This window comes from Pieris napi, chromosome 5 (assembly GCF_905475465.1).
Source record: "Pieris napi chromosome 5, ilPieNapi1.2, whole genome shotgun sequence".
Classification (NCBI taxonomy): Eukaryota; Metazoa; Arthropoda; class Insecta; order Lepidoptera; family Pieridae; genus Pieris; species Pieris napi.
The window spans coordinates 7,311,618-7,324,530 of NC_062238.1; the positions used below are offsets into that span (position 1 = coordinate 7,311,618).

At 32.4% G+C, this 12,913-nt stretch overlaps 2 protein-coding genes across 4 annotated transcripts in view; one reads left to right on the forward strand and one right to left on the reverse strand.

The window, feature by feature from the left end:
* LOC125049467 (extracellular serine/threonine protein CG31145) overlaps window positions 1–2,331 on the forward strand; it is a 67,373-nt gene extending 65,042 nt beyond the window's left edge. For all 3 annotated transcript variants that reach the window (XM_047648783.1, XM_047648781.1, XM_047648782.1), the window contains 2 exons: window positions 299–439; window positions 881–2,331. In XM_047648783.1, the coding sequence (XP_047504739.1) occupies window positions 299–439; window positions 881–1,070 (331 nt within the window). In that variant the 3' untranslated portion in view covers window positions 1,071–2,331. The remainder of the gene's footprint in view (window positions 1–298; window positions 440–880) is intronic.
* Window positions 2,332–10,088: 7,757 nt separating this feature from the next.
* Window positions 10,089–11,781, reverse strand: LOC125049549. The gene has a single exon (XM_047648912.1). It carries the CDS (start codon window positions 11,681–11,683, stop codon window positions 10,172–10,174), a length of 1,512 nt encoding a protein of 503 aa, XP_047504868.1. The 5' UTR covers window positions 11,684–11,781; the 3' UTR covers window positions 10,089–10,171.
* Between the last annotated feature and the right edge of the window lie 1,132 nt (window positions 11,782–12,913).

Sequence of the window (12,913 nt, forward strand, 5' to 3'; positions counted from 1 at the left end):
AATTTTTAGACACTAAGAATTATTAAAAATCTTTTCCTACATCTTTTCCTACTTTAACATTTTTGAGAAATCTCTTTATAAAGCCTACATAATTGTTACAAGTGTAAGTTTTTTTTTTTAATTTAAGTAAACAGTTTTTGTATTTACAAAAACTTTACCGACTTCTTGGCAAATGTCAATTACAAATAAACCTATAAAAACCTCTTTACTAAATCTACGGGATAATATTGTGTCGTTGAATAATAGAAGTTGTTGAAGATAGTAAAGTGATTCTTCACTTTCATATAATTTCTTCCAGAATGTTTGGCAACGAAACATTTACCCTGCATTTGGATCAGGGTAGGGCCTTTGGAAAGGCTCTTCATGATGAACTCAGCATTTTGGCACCGCTGCTGCAATGCTGCCTCGTACGGCATACTACACTCGCTGTACTTCTAAAGTGAGTAATATTTATTTAGCCCTAAATAAGATTTTAACTTGTATTGGCAACTGTTTTAAATTAAAAAAAAACTTAGTGATTTTGATTTTGGGTGTGTGTGTGTGAGAAAAAGTAGGTTATCATACTTTACAAGCGTTCCGCTAATACACGAAACGGCGATAATAGGTGTTTGAATATTTTTTATTTTCATTCGAGAATATAAAAAATACTTGAACTATATAAATATTTTAAGTGGCAGCCTAACTTTGGCTTGAATTTTATTATTATCATAATTTCCAAAAATGTTGGTTTGGAATGTGGGTACTTGAACCCTTACTATGTGGGTACTTGAACCCTTACTATGTGGGTACTTGAACCCTCACTATGTGGGTACTTGAATATGCCGTAAATCTTTCAGGTATTTGACAGCACATTATCATTATTAAGAGTGTTTGTTTTTAGATACCACAACGGAGTACCACTATCTTCGGTTCTCCGGGAGTCAATGAGGGCTGATCCCGTCTCCCCAATCTTGTGGGAGCCACACTTAGCTGCTTTAGACCGACGTTTGGTCACGGTTCTTGATGCTATCAGAAAATGTGTTGAAAAAGCTGAAAATCCTTTACAAAATGAACTAAATGACATTGTATGATGAAATATGTGACGTGATATAATGTTCAGAGTCGGGAACTATGTGCAATTTGAGTGTTCAGCCAGTAATTGGCATTGTTAAGGACTATCAGTCGAGTATTATAGACAATTTGTGTTGGCATACGATACTCGCTAGCTTCAAGCCTGTGAAGAGTTTGAATGGTGTTGGAAGCAAAAATTAGTTTACAAACGAACTATGAAACTAAATGAAAATTGCTCACGATTTTCCAATATAATCTCTGCTAGAAGAATTAATCTCTATTTACTACTTTATTACTTGCAATGTACAATTTGGTATATGTAAAGCGAATAGTTTGAGTGTAAGTTTAACATGAGTTCCTGTATAATTAATTTTTATACTGAAATGCCGTAGATGCTACTAACTAGTCTCTGTAAGGGGTTGTTTTATAACCATTTACTGTTTAAGTAAAAAATATAAAAAACCTACCAATACTATCGTTATCATATCTAAAAGCAATGCAATTTTGGATTATTTTAGTGCCAAAGTTTCTCCAAATGCAGACCGTGACTCTATGAAAATAACATGGACTAACGGATAATGCAATGAAATTAATAATATCTATTTATAAGTGAGTTTTGTACGGCTAAACAATTTTGATACTTCTTGGGAACTTTGAAAAGTATATTCTCAATCCCAATTGTATGTTGCACACCAGCTATTTATATGAAGACTCGTAATATAAGTGAAAAATGTACATAATAGTGAAATGCAATTCTAGATTAGTTTATTTGCTACTTTCATTTCTGTTACCACGGCTCAAAGCTTATCGCGACATATCATTGTATACAGGACTATGTGATATCTTTTTATGAGAGTTTTATTTCTAGTTTTGGTTATTTTTGGGACATCTTCAATTGTTTATTGTTAATTTTTCAGATTTTAATATGCATTTGTCTCGGTTTGATCTCACGAGGGAAAAATTCTGTTACCTACTTGATTAGTAAGTTGTGTTATCAATATTATATGAGTTTGTTTTATATATAGCTGAATATGATGAATCAGTACTCTTTGGTCTACCAGGGAATATAAAAATTATACCTTTCCCGCAATCAAAGTCAGGATAAGCTATATACGACTCCTACTTAATTTATGTTTTATCGTAATTAATTATTTTATCGTATGAGGCTTTTTAATTATAAAATTTGACTTGCCAAAGATATACTATGAATGATTTTTTAATGTTGTATGACTCGAATAGATGCGTGTTTATGTTGGTTGTTAATAAATTTTAAGATATAAAGTTTGGTTTAATTTTTATTTTCCTGTCCTTTCTTTTTTATTTTGACTCTCATCCGATATGATCCGGTTAGATTCCAGGCTGTGCACCAATGCACTTACTGTCTATGTGCGCATTAAACACTCGCTCATACGCTAAGCAAACCGGCATGCCTTAGACCCAAAAAGTCGTTTTTTTTTTAAAGACAATTCACACCAATTGAATTAGTCCCACGCTAAGCTGGTGAAGCTTGTGTTATGGGTACTAGGCAACGGATATACATACATATTATAGATAGATAGACATATAAATACATATTTAAACACCCAAGAACTAAGCACAACACCAAATGCTCATCACATCGATGATCGTCTGATGGATTCGCAGTCAGGGGTACTAACCACTAGACCAATGAGTCGTCAAAAGTGTCGGTGTGTGTCAGGCATAGAAGGCTGATTACCAACTTGCCTATTAGAAATGATACTGAAATCTGAGGCCCAGACCACAATTTTAGACCTTTTAGGTTGTAACGCGGGATGAATGTATAAACATTTCTTTGGATACATTCTATAATTATTTATAATATTAGCAATAACTTAACGTTGGATGTAACATTAAAAGTATACTAAAGTTATGTAATGTTAAAAAGCTTAGCTATTGTTAATGCCTTTTCAAGGACTCCAACTTGTTATAATGCCCTTCTATAAAGGTCTAGCCGTATAAGGGGACAAAAACCTCGAACTCTTAGTCAAATTCAAACCATCATTATAAGAGAAAAATCTATAAACGCAAATACATGGACAAAGATTATAATTTTTCGCTCATTAATATTACCAACATTGTTTATATTGCATTATTTGTGATGCCTAAAAGTCAAAGGCTATTGAAAAGCTGCAGGTTCAATGAGTACAAATTGTTGTGGAATCAAGTGCCTATGTCCTGTAACAAAGGTTGTCACATAAAGGACACATAAAACCGCTGGCAGTAAAAGCAAATATGAATATTTGTCGTAACATTTTATAGTTTTACGGCATTTATCTTGTTTGTATAAACTCTTTTTAGATATAGGGTTATTTACGTAGATATCTGTAAATTTTTTAACGTGTTTCAGTTCTATTCAGTTTTACATATAATACACGCAAACATAAAATATAAAAAAGATGTATAAAAAGTGCAGTTTTATTTTGTTTGTTACTAATTTTCTATTGTTATGTAATGCAATTCTCTATATTATTATACTCTCTTTATAGTCTTGATTTTTAACTAATTACACTAGTTAGGGTGTTCTTCAGATATATACGTAGATATATATATATATATTTTTTAATGCAATTCACACCAATTGACCTAGTCCCATGCTAAGCTGGTGAAGCTTGTGTTATGGGTACTAGGCAACGGATATACATACATATTATAGATAGATAGACATATAAATACATATTTAAACACCCAAGACCTTAGCACAACACCAAATGCTCATCACATCGATGTTCGTCTCAGTCGGGGATCGAACCCGGGATTCGCAGAATTTAGAAAGATTCACCACTAGACCAATGACTCGTCAAAAATCAATAAATAAATCCCTATCATTCTCGTATAAAATATTTTATACATACAAACTTCGTATTCCCTCTAAATATATAACATCAAACTCGATAGCTTTTAAAAATTGTATTACTACATATGAAAGGACACAAATATAATAATTTTCGCGTTATTTTCAGATTCACAATCTTCAATTTAGTTCACCAAATTTTATATTCGTAGGCATACGTGAATGTAATGTACAAGCCGATATCTATTTTGTCTGAACAATACCAATCACGCAGCATACAATATCATGCGAAAAATAAGAAAATTTTCACTTTACATAAATTTGAAATTGGAACACGTTACGAGATAGATTTTTCAAAGTCAAAAGAAACTATGAATATACACAAATTGATTTGAGTATAATAATGCTTATTTTTCTGTTTTGAATGTGAAGTAATTCTAATAAACACACTGCTTGTGGTCCTATTTTGCAGTATAATATTCCTTATATTTAGAAACAAAATTGTCAGAATAATATAGATCACGTCAACTATTTCGAGAATCAAAGGTCAAAAAGCACCGGTTTATATATGCATTAGAAAAGCAGCACGTCTCTTAAAATTATATCCTATCAATTTAAATCAAAATTTATTTAATCAAATTTAACTATGAACGTCAAAATATAAAAAAATAAAATTTAAATTTACATTTATTAAGCAATTTATCACGTAGTGTAAGACGAACTAGCAAGAAACTCTCCGACACTATTTTAATCGCCAAGTTTTGGCATACCAGGAAATTGGAAGGAACTGAAACCGTTACGCCATGCTTCACTTGACATATTGAAACAAAATCATAACAACAAAAAAACAAACGCAAAAGCGGGCAAAATAGAAGGACGCACTTACATTATAGAGAACAAAACACAAACGCGTAGTCAATATAAGTTAGATCATATCAGTTTAGTAATTTTACATATAATATATATATGTACTAGCGGACCCCACAGACGTTGTCCTGCATGATATTTCAAGAGATTAGGATATTAAGCAAAGTATGAAAGTACCGACTGCAGCGCCATCTGCCGGGCTGATTTGTGAATCTAAACCATTCCCAGATCCCCTTGAACACACACAAAAAATTTCATCAAAATCGGTCCAGTCGTTTGAGAGAAGTTCAGTGACATACACACTCACAGAAGAATTATATATATGTATAGAAAGATATGCATGCATGGAATTATAATACCATCACCAAAATGTTGTGTTTCGTAAGATAGAAAAAGGTATTGATTTCTTTTTTAATTAACATTCAGCCGACAAAGTCACTTGTGTTATTTATATTTTAATAAATCCTTTCTCACTTTATTTTCAAATTAAGAACAAACATTACCGTTTTAAGAAGTTCTTTGAATTATACGGAAAGCTTATATTAAATGGAATATTTTAATAATTGAAGGGTGCCAACTCGCAAAGGGAATTATCATGAAATCCGACGACATTTGTTCGTAAATTGCTTGAAATGACTGTTAGACACGCTTAATAAACTTATTTCAATGAAATCTTTAAACGTAGGAATTAATTAAATATATATATCTTAATTATCACTACTTAAGTTTTTTGAGTTCATTTCAGTAATGGGAAAATCTTATTATGTAACTGATCTTTTTTGTTATTTAATTAGTAGTAATTAGTTCTTTAATTCTTTTATTAAATTTTTCATTGAATAAGTTTTTGATAATTCTCTAGACTATTTTGAACTTGACAATAACCGATGATGAACTAAATAAATATTTGTATAGAATTTATATGTAATCAAAGCTTAGAATAAAAAGGTAAATATCTAGTTTAGAATCTACACAGGCGTATCTAAGAGAATTCAATCAATACATGCATGTTTTTGAACGATTAGACATCACATTCTCACTTTACATTGCCTGTTGTCCATGTGTGATTTACGCCGACTGGTCGCACAGCCACCATTGTTCTGTAAAATTTATCACGTATTGCAGTCGCGCGCATTTCACTTGAATGCTGGGCCTTTGATGGCATTGTTTAGCCTAAGCGCTTACAAATGAGGTATTTTCATTATTTATCACGTGAATATGAACCATATTAATTATTTATCTACGTTGTGGTTTTTTGTTTTATACAACATATGAATAAAGCTGGTGATTCATCGTTCATTTTTAAGCGTTCTATTTATCAGAATAAAGAGCAATAAACAAATAATAAATTTTAAAATTAAGCTGTCAATGTCAACAAACTTTTTTCTTCAATTGTCTTTGGTCTTACCAGGACAATACCTGTACCATAGACATAGTTATTATAATGTTGTTTTAAGTTTGTGGTTGTTAAATTATGTAACTAAGGTTGTTTTAAGTTTGTGGTTGTTAAATTATGTAACATTAATTAAGGTAACAGTAAAATAATCAGATGCACTGAATCTTAAAGTGCAGCCTATTTATGTAAATGACTGAATCCATTCGGTGTCAAGCCAAGGGGATCGGCAATTAAAACGCTTGGGGCGTCCCGTGGGAACTTTGATCCTATCAGGTTATCGGCTTACATTTATCTACGCTAATTGTGATTGTTAATTGTAACTGCGCAAGAATGTATTCAATTCTGCAGCAAGCTCTTAATAATGTGTTTTATTTAATTAAATTAATTAATATTTGCAAGACGTCTATGATGTTTGACGTTCTAATATAATAGATTCGTTTTTTTGTAATAGGAGGCAAACGGGCAGGAGACTCACCTGATGTTAAGTGATACCGCCGCCCATGGACACTCACAATGCCTGAGGGCTCGCGAGTGCGTTGCCGGCCTTTCAAGAAATGGTACGCTCTTCTATTGAAGGACCCTAAATCGAATTGGTTCGGAAATACTTTAGTGGGCAGCTGGTTCCACATAGCGGTGGTGCGCGGCAAAAACTGTCTTAGAAAACGTCAGTTGTGAAACGACGGACGTCGTGGCGATACGGTTGGTATTTTGTATTCTGCCTTGACGTCAGATAAAGAAACTCAGCTGCAGGTATTAGACCGAACATCTCTGAACACTCTCCGTGGTAAATGCGGTAGAAGATGCACAGATACCTCACATTTCTACGCAACGCCAAGGGATCAAGCCGCACGGAAAGTAGTTTTTATTTATTTAATTTACCGTGTTTTGTTATAAATCAAATCAAAACTTATGAACGTCAATATTTAAACATTAAAATTGAAATACAACCAGTTCCCAAATGAAGGGCGAGAGGAACTGGCAATTTACTCTCCGCTTTCGCTCCGATCTCTTTTTAATGACTAAGTTTTGATTTACAAGGAAATCGTAAGGAACTGCAACCATTACTCCATGCTTCATACTTGATATATTGAAAGTAAATATTATAAAATTTGTAATAAAAATCCATACATATTCTTGTACCATATACAAATTTCAAAACTGCGTTATTGTGAAACGGATATCTTTAGCCTTAGTTGATCAAACCAAACAAACTAATGATACTCTGCGAACATATTGGAAATAGATGTCATTCCTATTTCCAATTGAAAAAAGGAATTCATAGATTTCAAATTCAATTTGTAGATTTATGGTTATTAAAGATATGTAGCAGAGATAGCAGGCACCGGTACAAAATTCATTTGAATGGAAATGTGTCCTGGCTGAGTTATTAGATTTCTGCGTATGCTACGACGTCACTGATATAATGGATTTTCTTTCTTCCCTTTTTTATAAGGGAAGAAAGAACCCCCGAATGTCGTATGTGGGATCCCCGATTGTGCACCAAAAGAAATCTGACGCTCAGAACAGCTTGTATGTTTATTTCGATGTACTCCAAGATGTTTATATATATATACTATAACATATATTTTTTTCATCTTTAAACAGATTAATTTCCACACTCGAATCAACTCGAAAAAACAGTCATTTGTTTAAATTACCTATTTATTAATTTTTAATTTTTAATTATTATTGATATATTTAGTACATTATTTCAAAGACCCAATAGATAAAAGATATACCCAAAAACAATTTGGTACGCTTTCATTACTAATAACTTCTCAGTTAGAGTAAAAATAACACACATTTTCCATTTTTCTTTCACTTTTAGATAACCTCTACGTAAAACTTAACATGTAAGAATGTGGAATTGACTTCCAGTGGGGTCTTTCCTGGGAGATACGACCCCCAAACTTTAAAAAAAGGGCATGCTACTCCCCTCTTAAAGGCCGGCAACGCACACGGTGTCCATGGCCTGCGGCAGCACCTTTCACGGCCTCACCGTACGCCCGTTAGGGGGTACAGTATCATTAAAAAAAAACACATAATAACATTGACATGTTACTTGTAACATAACTATTATTTTTATTGTGTACATAGTTTAAAAGGTAAATTTATAATAGTGTAGTGGAAATGTAAACTAGACATAGTATTTTTGTCCAGCAGTACATCAGACAAATTTAAAACTTATACACTATTTATATATCTAATATATAAAATTCTCGTGTCGCGGTGTTTGTGGTTAAACTCCTCCGAAACGGCTTCACCGATTCTCATGAAATTTGTGCATGCATATTGGGTATGTCTGAGAATCGGACAGCATCTATTTTTCATCCCCCTAAATGGTAAGGGTAGTCCACCCCTAATTATTTTTTTATGATACAGCATTAAAATACATACAATCCCTAATTTTCACCCCTCTACGATCAAGCCCTATTTTTTTGTTATAAATGTATACATGGCAGAACGACGTTTGCCCGGTCAGCTAGTATAACATAAAATTATGATTATTGGGCTTTGTATTCATGGTAAACATTTGTTTAGCAAGAATGTTGAATCAACGTGTTGCGGAGTTTCTGTCTACATTATCCGTTTATAAACATGGCAGTAGTGAGGAGCAATGTTAAAATAATGCAATTAATAGAACTGTTTCAATCAAAAGCATTATTATAGGATTCCTCAATCAAAGAATAGAATCAAAAATAACGATGCATTTGAAGAAGTATCTCAAGCCCTAAAATATACCCAAAAAAGTCGTGGAAACTAAAATACATGTACTGCGAACTCAGTTTACTAAAGAGAGAAAAAAGATTTCGGCAAAGAAGACTATCTGCGACGCAATAGAAAAATGTACCTAAATGGATTTATGACGCGCCATTACAATTTAATTCTATTGCGCGTAATAAGACGCTACATTATAACAAAGCCCATCAAAACATTGATGCATAATTAGTAGCTGATGCTAGATGTTCAAATGCTTTATCACTTTATATATGTTATGTATGTATATCAATATATGCTTATCAGCTATTTTACTTTCTTAATCATCTCCTTTCTTGTAAAGAGGAAACATAGGATAAAATATTACATGTATATGGTATACATAATTACATATACATTTAAACTTTTAAGATACGGCTATATAATATATATAGTCTTAATGAATTAGGTGCATTCATAATAGATTACTGTACCCTATTGACCTATGTCTAAAACACATCACGCTAATAGGTTTGGTGCGATCTATCCACAGGCACTATTTTAGAACTAGATAAGGTTTGTCGATTTTGTCCGCTAATGCTTAGACACATTTAAATATATAAGTAAAATGGGTCTTGGCCTCAGATTGCATCTGTTTCTGATAATTTTTATTTAATAGACTAGTAAGTCATAAGTTTTTGTCTAAAACATGAGGTCGATTTTTGAATTTGAGACATGCCGGTATTCTCACATGTTTTCTTCATCGTACGAGCGAATGTTAGATGCGCACATAGACAGAAAGTCAAGCCAAGTCAGGCCAACAGTGCTTTTTTAATTTAAAATTATATCACTATAATTATTCTAAAACTTATAAATAAATATAAACATATTTATTTAGATTGTTAAGGTGATGTTATGTTTTTATTGACGTGACAACGTCTTATAATTCGATGGAGCCAGCTGCACGCACGAAAAATCATGCCGCCTGCGGCGTTACCTCGCTCTGAGTCGTTCCATTTAAGGATTGAAGTGCAAGCGAGAGCGCGGAACGAGCGACAAAGAGGCACAATCGGTCTCCGCGTTCGGCAGCGTTCGTTCGTTGACACAATTGTATTTATGCATACAAATAAATGTAACTTGATCAATTCAATTGCGATTTCCATTTACCTCCGTCTCTATATCCATACAAAATATCTATCAAACAAATAAAATTAAAATTTTCTTTTGAAAAATGCAACCATCCATCAGTATTTTCTTATGATGTTGTCACGTTCAACTATCGTCAGTAAACCGACTTTACATACAACCGATTATTTTTTTATTACTCTGGATGGTCACAATTTTTTTATATTTTAATATAATTTTTTTATCCTCATCCCTCTATAAAAGTTACCTTTATGTTTTGTCTTTTTACCATTAGGTTCTTTCGTGACCTTCGTCTTAAACCAGATAATTTCCATGCAAAATACAAGAAAGCAGATAAAATACGCCATCAAAAGTCCATAAAACAATGAACTCAGTGAAGCAATGGTGAGTGGTTTTGTGCTCCGTTCTTTTGTATGTGATCCATTAGTTCTTTCATATCTTCTGTAGTGTCTGGCTTTATATTGAAAATAATAATATCCAAAAAACCCATGTTGGTGAAATTCCATTATTTTACGGCGAAATTCGTCGACACCAGGCCATCGGGCTCTTACAAAAATACAAGCCGGTAACCTAACCACGCTTTCTTCTAAAAACTGCACCATATCCAAATACCCATGACTCTTTACAGTAATATAATCTTCAGCTAGTAAAATTCTTGCCCCATCAACGATATTTTTAAGGTATGCTTCTGAATCACTAGGCTTGGCTAACACATTAAATTGTTCTTCGAGTGATGTATTCTTATATAGCTCTTGTATTGCTGCAGAAGCGACCACTTCATCGAGGATTTGCAAGCCATCGTTAACAGTCCGAATAGGAGGTTCCAGAATAACTTTGTGCAAGCCATTTATGAGATCACCCTGATAAGCGATACGTATCAGAAAACAATACCATACCCACAAAACGTAAGTTGTATTATTCAGCCAACATTTGGTTTCAAATTTCGTTTGCAATCCTAAAAGTATTGTGAAACTTTGAAATATTACAGTTTTTTCTTTTAATTCATGATATCTGCCAAATCTTATAATGAGTTTAACAACGGCTACAAAGCATAAGATTGTAAGAATAATTAATGGCGTAATTCTTGATATAAATGGTAGTATTAAGTTCGCCCAAGCGTAAATTACGCGTTGTTTTGGAGCAATCCAGACTATTGTAAGGTCGTTATACGTGTATGTAGTTAAAGCAACGGAATACCTTTTTTCATTGACAAATACTGCTGGTAACATGACGTCTGCATCTTTGCTTATTAAATCACTAAAACCAACTTTTAAACTGTCGTTTGCGATGTTGTCACGTTCTTGCTCTTCATTAGATATTACTACTAACGTAGCATTAAGTCTTTCAACAATTAGATTCATAATATCCGATTCAAACCCTTTGAGTATTATTTTGTCATTTTCTTTAATAACCTTTATATACGGCATCGATGTATGAGCAGACAGTGTAAGAGGGCATTTGTTAAAGTTGAGAAATTTTCTGATAAAGAAACTTGGAACATTAACTGGAACTTCGACAGGTGTAATGTTACCACAATCTCCAGGTGTATATGGAATAAATGTGTACAAACTTAGTTCTTTTTTTATATTGGTTGTAACAATTATTATTTCAGCAACCTCATTTTTCCAAGCAACCTGTATGAGTTCAGTAATCCTACTCTCATTCACTTCAATTAACACCAAAATAAGTTGGATGGGTTCTAAAGAAAGTTTTAACATTTTTAAAATTAAGCTGAATTCTTCAACATATTTAACGTAAATGACTGTTTGGTCATACACGGTGGTTAATGCTGTTTCATTCACATTTGTATAATTAAGTGAAAGTGTAACTATAAGACCTTTATATACTTTGGAAAACTGATGTATATTTTCTGGAGCAGTTTCCCACCATACAACTGCTGTTGGATAATTAGGTGAAAACTCTTGATTGGCTATGACAGCTGCTGTGTTATGAACTTCAGTACTTGATGAATGTTTGATAACAATTATTAAGGCGAGTAAAAGTAACATCATGAATTTTTACAGCCCTGAAACTAGTCGAATCTGAACTAAGACAAGTAACCAACACGAGTTATACATCTATCACATAATACTGTTGAAGATAGATTGACCAGAATTACTTTCCCATATATTGAGTATTGTTTGCGTAACTGAAACTAGTATAGCATTAAAAAGCTTTCACATAAACAAACACGTAAATATATGTTATATTATGATGGAAACGTGATTGATGAAATATAATATGTACCTATTTTAGTGGTCAGTAATTTGTAAATAAAAAAATAATACTAGAATTGAGAGATTGATCGATTACTCATTAAAACTGGAAATACCTAGAAATATCCACATTGTTTCATTTTTCTTGGGTTTTTAGTAACAATCTTTGTACTTTTTGGTAGCATTGCCCGGAATTTTTAATAAAATGGTAATCACACTTAAACAGATACGCAATATCTTAAGTTCAAATACAAATTAAAGTCTGCTACTTAAACTGTTACTTAAATAATATTGTTAATGTTACCATAAATTGTATCTTTATTCTGAATATGTGTTTTATGAGGTATATACCTATTATGTGCTTCATGTATATCGTATTTAATTTAAATAAAACACATTTGAATAGCAAAAACATTTATTAAAAATATGGACATAGCCATTTAAATAGTGTAAATTGATAAAAATATGACAAGTACAATTAGTATAAAAAGTTTTATTCACAAATAACAGTGCAGGTGGGTTTTAAAAAGTATCGCATATAAAAAATTTCCTTAAAGGGAAAGAATATTTTTCTTAGATCTCAAAGTGATGTTGCCAGATAATTTTAATAGCATTTTTTATTTATCTTTGCGTGCATTCACTACTTGTATTAGTGTCAGCTAGGTATGAAAGGAATTATTAACTTTAATTACATTGTAGGTGAGAATTGTTTTCAAAAAATTAAAAAATTTG